Source organism: Fundulus heteroclitus, chromosome 14 (assembly GCF_011125445.2).
Source record: "Fundulus heteroclitus isolate FHET01 chromosome 14, MU-UCD_Fhet_4.1, whole genome shotgun sequence".
In the NCBI taxonomy this organism is placed as follows: Eukaryota; Metazoa; Chordata; class Actinopteri; order Cyprinodontiformes; family Fundulidae; genus Fundulus; species Fundulus heteroclitus.
In genome coordinates this window covers 18221200-18234453 of record NC_046374.1, presented here as the reverse complement: position 1 = coordinate 18234453, position 13254 = coordinate 18221200, and the positions used below count along the sequence as shown (strand labels likewise).

Here is a 13254-nt window from a genome sequence, read left to right as displayed (position 1 = left end):
GGATCCAATGGATCTTGAATTATGTCTCTGCTCTTCTACTTTATTTACTATGTTTGGATACAGAACTGTAAGGAGGCCATATTTCTGTACTAACTCATGTGCTGTAAGCTGAATTTACACAGAAATGCTTGAAATATATCAATATGTAAATACGAAGTTTTAATTTTGAGAGCTGAATCAACAGTTTACTTTATTTTTGGGGGGATTGTCTTCACACTCTCCACTGTAGAGGGGCTCCTGCGCCCAGTAATCAGTTTTAAACATAGAAAACCAACGTCTCTCATGGGACGTGGAGCAAAGCTGTCTTTTTTTTTAGTTGCAGCAAGCCAATTTAAATAGAATGCATCCCTACCTGTTTTTATGCATTTCCACAACCCTTCAGCACGTTTGTCAGGGTTCCTGATCATCTTTTTTTTTTAAAAACTCTCTGGAACCTCTTTATGTTGCGTTACAGATCCTTTAAAGGGGACGTTTCACACCCTGATACATAAACGTTAGATTTAAAGAGAAAACACTTACGATTAATAAAGCATCTTTATTTTTCACATTAGCAATAGCCACGTGATTCATAAAGGCATAAGTAATGGCAACCTCATGGTCCACCACTTGTAAAAAGGATAAGAAAGAACATAAGCATAAACCAGGATTTATAGAACTGCTCTTATGTAAACTGGAGAATAATTCACTACGAGAACTGAGACACTGAAGAAAAAAACCTGGTTACAGATAAGTGATGCAGGCTGCGTGTGTAAGGCGTTTAAGATCCATATGTGTGTAAGGTCAATGTAAAGTATCCCTGCGTTTTACCTTCTGAATAAATCATTAAACAGATACCTGGAATATAAACTTATAACCGTTCTAATACTGTAAGCAGGTAACGAGCTTTAACAGAGTGTTAAATAAAGCCAGCGGCACTCAATGCGACTATACGCCAACATTCAATTACAACGGTGACCTTCTGCATGTTACATCTTGAAATAACCATATTCATTTTAACACAAAGTAGAAGAATAATTAACCATAGTTGGATAAATGTGTCTGTGATTATACGTAAGATTCTGACTTCTGTGACACAACAAGAGTCGATACTTCAGGTAGGAAATCCTTCAAATTCTGTGAATACATGTTTTTTTTTTCTTTCTGCAAATAAACTTCAGATAATCCATTTGTATTGAAGACGATCTGTTGAGGAACCAGTGGCTGTGAAAACAACCCAGAACCAAAACATTTGGTTTCAAACCGCTTTCTTCCCATCGCTCTACATCCTGCGGACAGAAGATAGCAGACACAGAGTTATTCATTTAATCACAAGGAACATTTAGTCATTTAAAACTGCTGATTAGGTGAGTTTTATCATGTAAAGGTCAGGGGGGGGGATGCATCGTCTCCTGCAGAAACACACGGCACCTTTTAACGACTAATGAAAACTAAAGCTTTCAGCTCCAACACTAACCTGACATTCTCATCCTCCAGGTCACAAGCTCTGAGGGCGGACCTGGATATACCCATCCCTGGAGGGATCCGGTCCGGGTATCTCACCGCTAATTTTAAGCCATGCAGATCAAAACCCTGAAGTGCACAGAGAAGAGAAGCAGGTTAAGAGTGTCACTGAAAAGACGATTTATTCCAGTCAAACTCTGGAAACGTGACAGAGAAAGCTGCACAATAACCCGTCTGTCTACGCTTTTGGGAGTATCGACCGGAGTAAACGATGCTGAAGAGCCGCTGTTATAGCGACCCGGGCTTCAGGCGGCCCGTCTCCGCTCCACGCTGCACTGACGCAGGGATTCACGCTGAAAAAGGAGCCCAGACAAAGAACTGAGCACTAGATGGACAAGCTGAACACGGGCTGATGTTAAAATTCTTACTAGTCTGGAGGAATACCGACTTTCTAATAAAATGTAAATGAAATATCAAAATAAACTGATACTTTAACTATTACCCTGAATGTATCAAATCTGTACCGTAAGTTTTACTTTGAGTAACATTTCTGAAATAAATCCACTTGGGTGTTTTTAAATTTCCTGACCTACATTATGAGAGCAGTGAACCTTAATGGCTGTAGCAGAGGAGCACTGAGAAACGGGTCCATCAGCCTGACAGCCGCCACATAACCAGGGGACGACTCCTGATTAATAACACCTGATTAGGTTCTTGGGAGTTGTGCTTAATGCAAAAGTAGCCTGATTTAATTAATAAATTAATTAACAAGCCATTGTAGCAAAGAACCTTAACTCAGCAGAGCTCAGTGATGGAGGTGAGGAATGGACACCATTTGCCATTTAAATATTATTCAGACCAATTCTTAAGGTTTTCTGATCTTTATTCATCCGCCTGCAGGAGTTTACTGTTCATTAACTTTTCTGTTTGTACTTGAAATATCTGCCGACGCCAGACTCCTTCAGAAATGGGATTGCAAGATTTCTTTTCAACTAGTTTGAAAACATTGGAGCCAAAAACAAACACCTTCCATGTGTAGAACTAATTCAGATACATAGTTTAGTTTTCCAAGTGTTCGCAGTCTGAACCATCCTGGCTCCAACTACAGAGAAAACTACAAAACGCTCTACAAAACTTTAACTTTCATCTTGCTGTGATGCTTAATACTGACGGCTCCCATTGCACAGAAACTTTACACAGAGATGCCGGCCCATATCTGCTTTTTTAATTTATTTATTTAAATTGAACACTTCTAGAAACAATCACATCTCCGTTACTTCCATAAACATAAATGTAGCCTTAGACTTCAATTACTTTAGTTCAAGGTTCCTTTTTAGGCTGCGAGTGTAAAAACTAAACTTTATGGCAAATAAACTTTATAAAACAGAACCTGGGAGCAAAGTCTTAAAACAAACATTTAGATCAGAGCAGGAATCAGATTCTAGATTTTTCCCCCCCCTTGGCCCCTGAAGCCTCGGCTCTTGCGTACTTACATGGAAGCGTCTGATTGCTTCGTCGCAGTGCTCTTGTCTAGTAAAGTTCACAAAGGCACAGCGTCTGATGGACAGAAGCTTCACACTAAAGACGGGGCCGGCCCTGCACAGAAGAGCGGAAAAGATGGTTGGGCTGGGCACAGGAAAACATTTATACACAAGTTAAGAGCCGGGCCATGGGCCGGCTTCCAGAACCAAGCTTGCAAAACAATGTTTCTGTCGTCTCAGCCCTGATCAAGACTGTTCACCACAGACGTATCCTCCAGCTACTTCACCTACGCTCACTTCTACACGTCTCTGATCGCCACTGAAGAAGGCGGGTTTGGAAAGGCATGGCCAGGAAACGACATGTTTTCTAAAAATACTGCAGCTGTGAGGCGGACGGGCCAGAGCGGCACCAGCTACCATAGACATAATATAAGAGTAGACGCATCATTGGGCGGGTTCTGCCTATGCTGCGATACGTCAGAGCGTCCGCCATGTTAAATGTGGCAAATCTGCAGTTACTCAGTCACTTAAACAGTATCAGAGGGACTTTAATCTCTGAATATACTTTGTATTAGTAGTATTTTTTTGTAATATTAGAAGTTTATTTTCGTATCCCTTTAGCTTCATTCTCCTGAATTTATTCTCCTAAAGAATAAAAATATTTAAAATAATCTAACCTGGTCCTGTTACTCCAGGGTTGAAATAATTCTACAAACTGATTATTCTGGAAATGTTCCCCCTTAATTCTCATAATATGATGTTTTTATCATAACATTATCACTTTTGTGTTTGTTTATTTTTACTTTATTGACCTAGGACTTTTTTTCCTCATATTATTATTTTTACCTCTTTAATACTCACCCAAAAAGTCTGTTCCTAAAGGTTCACATGTGACACGGTTTTATGAAATAATGAAGACCACAATGTTTAGATTTAACAAATTGATCCTTATATTCATAACACATACACACACAAATATATATATATATGTGTGTGTGTGTGTGTGTGTATTTATTGCAGCACAGGAATGAGGCATCTTCTCTGATCCACGTTCACAATAACAAAACTCAACTTTTTTCTGCCACATACAATATGGCGGTGACGTTGACGTGCAAACCTGCGCCCAGTGACGCGTCTACGTATATGATGTCTGTGCCAGCTACTATCAGATTAAAGACTGAAAAGGACCGTTTGCCTTACAATTAGCTTGATTACTTAAAGCCAACTAAAATCAGCGTCTTTCTTCTACACTTTCATCTGAAGAGGATTTAAAAGAGCAAAATCTTAAAGGTTATAGAGGCACATGGAGGCTGCACACGCTGCTGAGCCTCATTTAGACTTGTTTTAAGGACATTACATCAGAGGTGGATCTGCCTGTAGTGTTTTTCCACTTTAATTTTGAGTGTGGCTGCACATCCAGACCTCCCTGGGTTAATGCATTTCATTTTATAACAAAGTATTTAAAAAGAATATTTCATTCATTTTAGGATGTGTTATTTTATAGTGTTGCCTTTATTTTTTTTGAGCAGTGTAATAATATAATAGGTGATTTTACCAAGAGTGTCTATCTACACGGTTGAGCCGTTTCACCGTTAAAATCCGAACACAGAAATGTAACGCTGTACTCCAGCAGCCGTTCAGTTTTAAATCAAAGCGCTTTGATCGTCTGTTTTCCATCTGCGTGTTGCTCCAACTATTCTGTGGTATTTCTACTCGAGGTCATCATGCCAGCCCAGGCCCGGGGGGAGGTTTTTACGCTCAGGCTTACCTGCTAAACAGCTTGCTAACCGCGGCCTCGGTTATCCGAGGATCCAGGTTTCCCACCCAAACTGGAAACAGCTCCCTGTCGAAGAAAAGAGAACATGAGAACCAGCTGAGGTAGAAATTAGGCTGCAGAATAACTCAGCTCAAACTCCCTGGGATGTTGTAATTGTGATTATTCAGATTTCTACAGCACAGGTTAGTTTTTCCAAGACCTGCATGTGAAATCACCTCCAAGTTTTCCAACAACCTTCTCGGTTATTTATTTACACAACAAAAAAAGGGGAGAGAAATACCAAGAAAATACTCACAGCGGGGTTCTATTATCACTATTATTTATCTTCATGGGCGGGTGGTAGGCAGGCTTGGGTATATTCTGAGACGGGCCTAGAGGATTGCTCAGGGCCGGCTTCTTATTGGATGCTTGATGTGGATTTGAATTAGCGGAGAGGACCGGAGAGGTTCCCGTGACGTTTGCTACTTGAGTCGGTGGGGGAGGTCCATTTAAAACGGGCCCTAAAACACAAAGAGCCTCAGTCAGGTGAAAAAGGGTACGACGTTATCTGCAGGTCAGACGTAAAACAAAGCATCGGCTTAGGAACTCACCCGGTGGATGGTGCAATTTGGACAGAACCGCAAAGGCCTTATCTACAGTCCCGTGAATAATTAAAGCGTTGGAGCTCTGCTCCCGCGTAAAACCGTAAGCCTGAAGCAGAACACAGAAGCACAGATCAGCAAAAACAATAAAAATCACAGGGAACAACAACAAAAAAAACTTCTACCCTGCAGAAAGCAAGACTGACGCTCCTTCAGGCGTCGCTTGTTGAAGCGTTCACAAATGTTTAAAGTAGGGCTGGGCGATAAATTGCTTTAATCTGTTAAGATGAATTTACAATTTTTAAAGATTTTGATTTTTGGAAAATCCAGATTTTATTTTGCCAATCCACTCATTGGGCTTCCATGAAGAGAATAAATGCTGAATATATGCTAATGAATATTTATTGGTAAAATGTCTTAAAGAGGGAACTATTTTTTTTACCATAATGAGGCACTTTATTCTTTTTTTCCCCAAGTTAGTTTGAAGTTACACAGTGAAGTCTGTCTCAGCAAACATTTAGTTATTTTCATCGTTTATGATGGCAGGGCCACCATCTTGTTCACAGCTTGTATTTAGCTGCACTTTGAATTCCACTCCCAGATGAAATGCTTGACATAAAAGCCAGTTTTAAAATTATTTCTTTATATGAAATGCAAACGGTGGAAAAAATTGATTAATTGGATTTGGCATATGGGATAAAATGGGATGTTTTATTTTTAAGCCATGTTGCCCAGCCCTAGTTGAAAGGCTGCAGATTATTTTCTTATTAGATACAAATAGAAACGTATCGCTGTCGTTATCAGACGTGACGGAGTTACACACCATCAGCTGTATTATCTGCACTCGCATGAGCTCCTGGGCAGCCTCTGCGTAGGAACCATCTCGTTTCAGGACGTCCCTGAAGGCATCGGCAGCCTCTTCATATCTCTGGAATAAACAAAAAAAAAAAACAACAATAAGTTAAACCATTTGAATTCAGAGCCAGGCGGGGTTGTTTAGCATCTCTTTGCTAAAATCAGTCAAACCTTGTCTGAGTAAACAACAAGTCAGTGATAACGGGACGAGGTCACTGTGAGAGGAGTCAGGGCGACCTGAACCGCTTAATCAGCAATTTATTGACCTGGAAATCCTTTTTTAAATCTAAAACCTCTGAAAGATTAAGTCACTGGACATTTAGCTGTTTCTGTATATTAAGACTATATTCCCTGAATCAGTGGATCCCAGCTTTGTTTAGTTGAACATTCTGAAACTTGCCTTAATTTTGTTTTTGAAATTTGGATTCCTTTGATTATTGTAAACTTCCTGTACATGGGGTATGTTAAATAAAGGATTCGTCTCTCCTTTCATCCTCGGTCTTGACCGTTATTTAATTTTTTTTGGTAAATGGTAAAATAAAACCAAGAGCTGCTAATGTGAAAACAAGAACGGTTCAGTTCTCTATCAGCCTAATTTGGACCAGAGCAGCAGTCACTGAGCATGACCCACACTTAATAATAATGAAATCAAGGTAGGCATTGAACCTTCAACTTTGTGTGCTTATTAGCGGTCTGTTAAATGGGAACCCCTCACCATCAGTCGTCATCAAAGCTGTAAAATAAGGCGGTAATATTATTCTGTGTGTGGAGGTGTCACCTTTAAACCTGCGAGGGCTCTCCCTTTTCTAAAGAGGCCTTTAATCCACCCTGGAGACACGCTGAGGGACAACTCTGCGTCCGCCAGCGCCTTCTCATATTCTAGCATCTTCTCAAAACAGAAGGAGCGATTCCCAAACAACCTGCGAAACAAAAACGTTTTTTAGCGTTGCATAAAAGCCGGCTATTGTGAAAGCAATGCGTAAAAAAAAAAAAAAAAAACATTTCTTACTTAAATTCTTTAGGGTTGTACTTAATTGCGTCGGTGAAATACTTGACAGCCATGCTATAGTCTCCTTCGCTGGCAAACTTATTTCCTATAACTAGAAGACGGAGAGAAAACCAAAATTAGGAAGTGTTGACATTGATCAGCTTGAGGTTTGCAGCAAACAGACTTACTTGCGAGATCGGTACTAATTTTCACGTTATCTTCTAAGGAGGGGCCACTGGGGACGGCAGAATCCTGTTCCAGAAACAAACGTTAGCAGAATCCTCATAAATACAAGATCAGCCTAAATACTTTGAACATTTTATTTCTCTCCTGAATGTGGCTCTTGGCAGAGACCCCCCACCTTGTGCCGTAGCTCCTTCACAGCCGCTTTGCTCTCAGGCGTTTTATCCCGGGCGCCTGGAGACTTCTTCTCTGGAGCTTTCTTTTTCTCCCTTCTCTCCGACTTGGAGTTCTGCTCCAGTTTTCGCTGCGCTATGACAGCAGCCTTGCTCACGAAAGTACTCGTCATATCCAGTTCCTTCAGAAAAGTAACGGGAAACAATTTTTATGTGTATAGTGAGATACATTTTCCATCTTTTCTTGGCTTTTCCCTCTCTAAATGTACATCGCTAGATACACTTAACGTTAAGGCTGGGCGATAAATCGATTTAATCGATTAATTCGAATTTACAATTCTTTTAGATTTAATTTTTGGAAAATCTGGATTTTATTTTGCCAACACATTCATTGGGTTTCCATGAAGAGAACAGCATGTGATGCTGAATATATGTTTAGGCAAATGTATCGTCAAAATATTGTTAAGTGGAAACTTTTTTTTACCATAATGCGAGGTACTTCATTTACTTATTTACTTTTTTTTAACTTAGTTTGAAGTTCACAAGTGCAGTGAAGCCTGTTCTTAGCTCAATGTGTAATACCACTAGCAGCAAATGTTTTGTTATATTTTCATTGTTTGTAATGGCACGGCTGCCATCTTGTTTTACAAGCATGTTTCACAGCTTGTTTTTAGTTGCACTTTGAATTCAGGTCAACTCCCTGACGAAATACTTGACATAAAAAGCAAGGTTTTAAAATAATTTCTTTAATTTCTTTTTATGAAACAAAAAGGAGGAAAAAAAAAAATCGATTAATCGGATTTGGTATGATAAAATCAGAGATTTAATTTTTAATCCATATCGCCCAGCCCTACTTAACGCCAAAAACACCTAGGTCGTACAGATGTGTCTCCACGATGTGGCAAACGCAGCGTTACCTCCAAGTCGTCCGAGTCGTTTTTAGCATCCTCCTCTTCGTCGCTGGATTCCTGGCCGGAGCAGCTGCTGCCGTCGCTGTCCGCCTCTTTAGCTGCGGCCGAATCCTTCTTCTCTTGATCGTTGACAGACTTACTCTCCTCCGGCTTAGATTGCTCGCCACCGTCTCCCTGCAAGACAACAAAAGCACGTCTGAGGATCGGCGCGGCGGAGCGACATTTGTCGTCCCGTCTCCGGCCGATTCTGTGCGGATCCTCACCTCGCCGGGTTTCCCCGGGTTTTGCTTCTCCTTCTCCATTTGTTTCCTTTGCTTCCGTTTCTGCAGGAAACAAAAACAAACTCAGCGGCTCAGCGTTCGTTCCCCGGTCCGCCGCTCACCCCGAGGAGCTCGGCGCTCACCTGTTTCTTCAGCCGCTTTTTCTCTGCCTTTTCTTTGCTCTTCTTAGCTTCTTGTAATAATCTGGCTTTCCGTTCAGAATCCTGTCGCAGTGGAAGAAAAACACTCAGAGCCGAATTAAATTGGTTTTCACTGAACTTTTCAAACGCGAGGTAAACGCCAACTCACGCTCTCCTTCTCCTGAACTTTGTAAAATGCTGGGCTGGTGTTGTCCCGGACCGAGTAGTAATGGAGAGGAGACTGGTAGGCAGAGCCGGACGCCCTGCTGCTGTTGGCTCCCAATCTATCGTCGGCGAAAGGCTCGTTAAAATCGCGACGGCGGCCGGTCCAGCGCTCAAAGTCGTCCGGATCTAGCTCCGGGTCGTATTCGATACCTGATGGGAAGAACAACGTTTGAGTTACCCGTCTGACGCGCTACAGTCTTGATGAACACGAGGTAAACGCCTCATTGTTTGTGTTCCCTTACCGAAAAGGCCGCATGTTATGATCCTCTGCATTTGAGGTTTGTGCTCAAATAAACCCACGACTTTTTGCTAAAAGACAGGAGAGAAGGAGGACATCTTAGTGGCGCTTACACACAACAGACTGTGAACTTTCCAGCTGAAGCCGGTTCTCAAGGCTAAGGGACGCTCTGCCTTAGTTTGTCTCCTTCAGCTGCAGCGAGATTAGCCGAGCTGGAAGAGGAGCCCTCCTAGGTTTCACTTACCAGGAAAAGCAAACTCGTCTGAATGACATCAGCAGACGGGCTGCTTTTATCGCATGAGACTCACGCAAGAAAGAAAACCTGAAAGTCATTTGTAGTTCTGTTTGAGGCTCTTTTCTAATTTAAATCAGAAACAAGATGAATCACAGCCGCACGCAGCTAAAACATGAAGCCACATTGTGGATCAACGCTGGTTCTGTATCAGAGGCGTCTGAGAGGTCAAACTAGGTGAAACTGAACAAATGTTGTGGTAAATTTATCTTCAGACTAGAGTACAGGTGTCGAAACTCCAGTCCTCTGGGGCCGACGTCCTGCAACTTTTACACACGGCTCGCCTGAATCAAATCATTTTCTCTTTAGCTGGACTCAGAAGAGCATGACTGCATGTTGAGTTGGTATTTCAGCGTTGAACAGAAAGCTGGAGTGGGCCGGCCGTGAGCCGTGGCACCAGGCAAAGAACCGGCGACTTGCCGAGCTTAATTAAAACTGCTAGGCAGCAGTTCAGTGGAACTGCAGGCATGTAAACAAACCACGCCAAGAAACGGGAGGCTATTTTTAGGAGCCGCTTTATGTAAGAGAAAGACTTTCCCTTTCAGACTTGTTTTTGTTTACCTAAGACAGGAAACCAATAGAGACGCAGTCAGCGTTTTGCATGCATCTGCAGCCTGTGGTAGGTGTTCTCATCACGCAGCTGCCCCAGGAACAATAACGCCTCAGTTTCAGCAGCAGCTGTTTAGTTTCTGGGCCGGCGCGGGTTTCTCCGGGTCTGCTCAAGTCCGGGGTCAAACCGAGCTGACTCAAGAGGAGTTTTGACCGAACACGCTGTGATTGGCCGCGGTGTGAGGAGACATCAGAATGAATTTTCTCAGAGGAAGTCCAGAACAACTGAAGAGCGACGACATTAAGGCCCACCGTGAACTTAGAGGGTCAAACAGAAATATAATTGTATTATTTACAAACCATGAAGCACGTTTGAAACAAAAAGGGGACACTTCAGCTTTCTATACCCAGATACATCAGATCCGTGGATTTATCAATTTTTTCTTTTTCTTTCTCAGAGGAAAGCAGCTTATACACGGGGGACGCCTGAACGCTCTCCCCACTGACACGGCCGCCCGCAGCTGGGGAGTCGGCGTGAAATAAAAATGTAAATAAACTGCTGTTTGAAATATTCTGGGCTGCTAACGCCATCTCATCGCACCGGCCAAGGCAAAATATCTCAACGCTGGAAATTCTGCAACGAGCTTTGTCTCTCTCTCTCTTTCACATACACAGGCAGACAGAAGCAGAGGAGCTGGGCCTTATTTTATCATTACGTTAAGCTGATGTGTGATCCAGACACTTATCCCTGTGGATTACTTTAACCATAAAAAAAAAGCATTCAAAACAACCGTGTATATTCAGTTATACAGACATTATTTGGGGATTCTTTCTAAAGCCAACCCAAAAGTCAAGACTCAGGCAAAAAACAACAGACCACCTTGCACCGACAGCAAACCTTTTTACAGTCCAGAAGTCGAGAACAAGTGATTTTTAGCACCGGTGAGGTGTAAGACCTACGTATGCGAAAGGAAACTATTTTCGACTAAATGTGTGCAGTCCATAAACTCCTGCTTCCATTACAAATAAGCCAAAAATCAATACTAGCAGGTCAAAGACTTACAAACCCAGAGACTGGCCATAATTAACCTCTGATCAATTTATCCTTATACCTAAAGGCAAAAACAGCAGAGAAGAAAAACAGTCTGTTGTATCTATTCTTCAAAAATAGATTTAAATGATGTAAAATGCATGTAGGAGGTAGCCCATTGCTTCAAGAGGCTTTTAAACTGATGCATCTATTCCTGAAGTTCATACCCTTAAATGCATTATCTACTTTCAAAAGTAAATGAGATGTTTGCAGTGCAAAGCAAGCAATGGTGTTGAACTCCAAAGGCAGATGGTTTAAAAAAGTCAACGTAAAAACGACACAAGTCCCACTTTTAAAGAGGTAAATCCGTGGTTAAAACAATCTAATTATCAAGGGAAAATAAACTATCAAGACAAGCAGGAGCTTTGTCTCTGAAAAGAGCTCAATGTGGTGCCTCCAGGGCCAGATTTCAGGGTAAATTCAGGTCAGCAGCTGCTGCTTTCAAGGCCGTTCCCAGCTGAGAGCAACACGCTTCCATTAGCTGCGACCAAAACACCAGCAAACACAGTAAAAAGATTACTTACGATCATGTGGATATCCGTAAACTCTGGAGAGAAAAAAACAGGAGGGAAAGGGAGAATGACGCGATTAAGGACTTTCATGGCAAATCAGCGACGTTTCAGCGTCTTTCATCAGCTTAACTGTGCCTGCAACTAGCATGCTAACTGTGCTAGCCACCAACTTATAAACAAGTCCGAAGGAGCGTTTTCTTACCGGTTTCATCGTTATATAATGGCATGTTTAGTACCACACGTCGGTCGTCGACGTGTCCCGCACTTCTATTTAACTAAATACGTTTTTTTTTTTAAATTATTATTATATTACTGGCGCCAATTTCCGCCAGCCTGCTACAGGAACTGCGCTTTCGCCTCGGCGCTCCGAAACTATTGCGCCGTCGAGAGACTCGAGCGTCAGCAGGAAGAGGAACTGCACCCGCCCCCTCGTCATTACGTCACAACATGGGCGTGTCGCCAAAGTTCCAGGATCCGAACCGTTTGGCTGCACAACAACCGGCTCTTTCGGATCCCAAGCAGTTCTTAAGTCACTTATGGCATTTCACGTGTAAATCATAAGCTTGCACACACTCCTGTGTTGAGTAAGTTCAAGAATACATTACAGCTTCTCATTTAGGGAGTGTCTCATGGTTGTCATTGCACAAAATCGAAGCTCAACAGTTTGAGTCAGAAGTCGGCTACGATCCAAAACGAGCCGGCACATCGAAATGACTCGGTCACCACTGACCCATTATTATATTCTCCTGGGACGTGCAAATTTAGCCATGGTACGAAACTCATGGTGTTTCCCCTGCTGGTTGTTTTAGTAACGCTTATTAATGCACACTTGTAACTGCATTTATTTGGCAGTGCTTACACTGAAAAGCTGTCTACTATTTATTTTCCCTTTAAAGATAAACTCAGTTGAAACAGGATTGAAACAAGAGGACGATTACTTTTTTTCCCCACTTATAACCAAGGTGCTTTGGATAGAAATATTTTTTCTGATGATGTTAACCCTTGCTCGATGATCTTAAACAACTCAGTGTTACATAAAAAAAAAAAAACGAAGAAACCTGTAAAACAGCAGTGTTGGCAGGGATCATGCACAAGAGCATTATTCTCTGAGAAGTAGACATATTTAGCTACTTGCTAACTACTAAATACAAAAACAAGAATAAATATACAGACCACACTTCCAAAACCATTATGTCTACTCACAGTAAACTTTAACTTTGATCCATGTTCTTAAATGGACTTATTCTGTCCTGTTTGAGGCCTTCTACTGGCTTTTTAACATTGCAGTAAGGCGATGCGTTTCACGGCGCCGTGTACACTCAATAGACTAAGACACTTTTTATTGTTGACACCTTCCTCCTGCAAAATGTTTTAAGGAACCTTTGTAAGGGGTATGAAGGTCAAAATCCAACGTTGCATTTTCATTGCTTTTCTGCAAACTGAGTTTTTTTTATGGAAATATATAATCAGTTTTTGTATTAATCGTGTATTTTTATCAAGCAGTTAGAGTTACCTAAGTTCTAATTACTATTGTTAAACTTTGAGGCCTGGCAGTGCAC

At 41.7% G+C, this 13254-nt stretch overlaps 1 protein-coding gene across 1 annotated transcript; it reads right to left on the bottom strand.

Moving 5' to 3' along the window:
- Positions 1–515: 515 nt before the first annotated feature.
- On the bottom strand, positions 516–12087 carry LOC105936138 (hsp70-Hsp90 organizing protein 1). The gene is made up of 18 exons (XM_036146463.1): positions 11898–12087; positions 11708–11730; positions 9257–9323; positions 8959–9164; positions 8793–8873; positions 8653–8712; positions 8396–8563; positions 7484–7660; positions 7311–7374; positions 7144–7234; positions 6913–7054; positions 6103–6207; positions 5289–5388; positions 4994–5198; positions 4690–4764; positions 2934–3036; positions 1454–1569; positions 516–1265 (listed from the first exon to the last, which is right to left on the bottom strand). The coding sequence occupies exons 1-18, from the start codon at positions 11920–11922 to the stop codon at positions 1259–1261; spliced, it is 1815 nt and encodes a 604-aa protein (XP_036002356.1). The 5' UTR covers positions 11923–12087; the 3' UTR covers positions 516–1258.
- Between the last annotated feature and the right edge of the window lie 1167 nt (positions 12088–13254).

Bases quoted from the DNA above. Each gene is read 5' to 3' on its own strand.
- LOC105936138 (XM_036146463.1), bottom strand. From the start codon at position 11,922: ATGCCATTATATAACGATGAAACCG. The intron at 7,055-7,143 runs GTAAGAAATGTT...TTTGTTTCGCAG, and splicing joins TACAACCCTAAAGAATTTAA to GTTGTTTGGGAATCGCTCCT. The intron at 5,389-6,102 runs GTGTGTAACTCC...GTTCTGCTTCAG, and splicing joins TGCAGATAATACAGCTGATG to GCTTACGGTTTTACGCGGGA.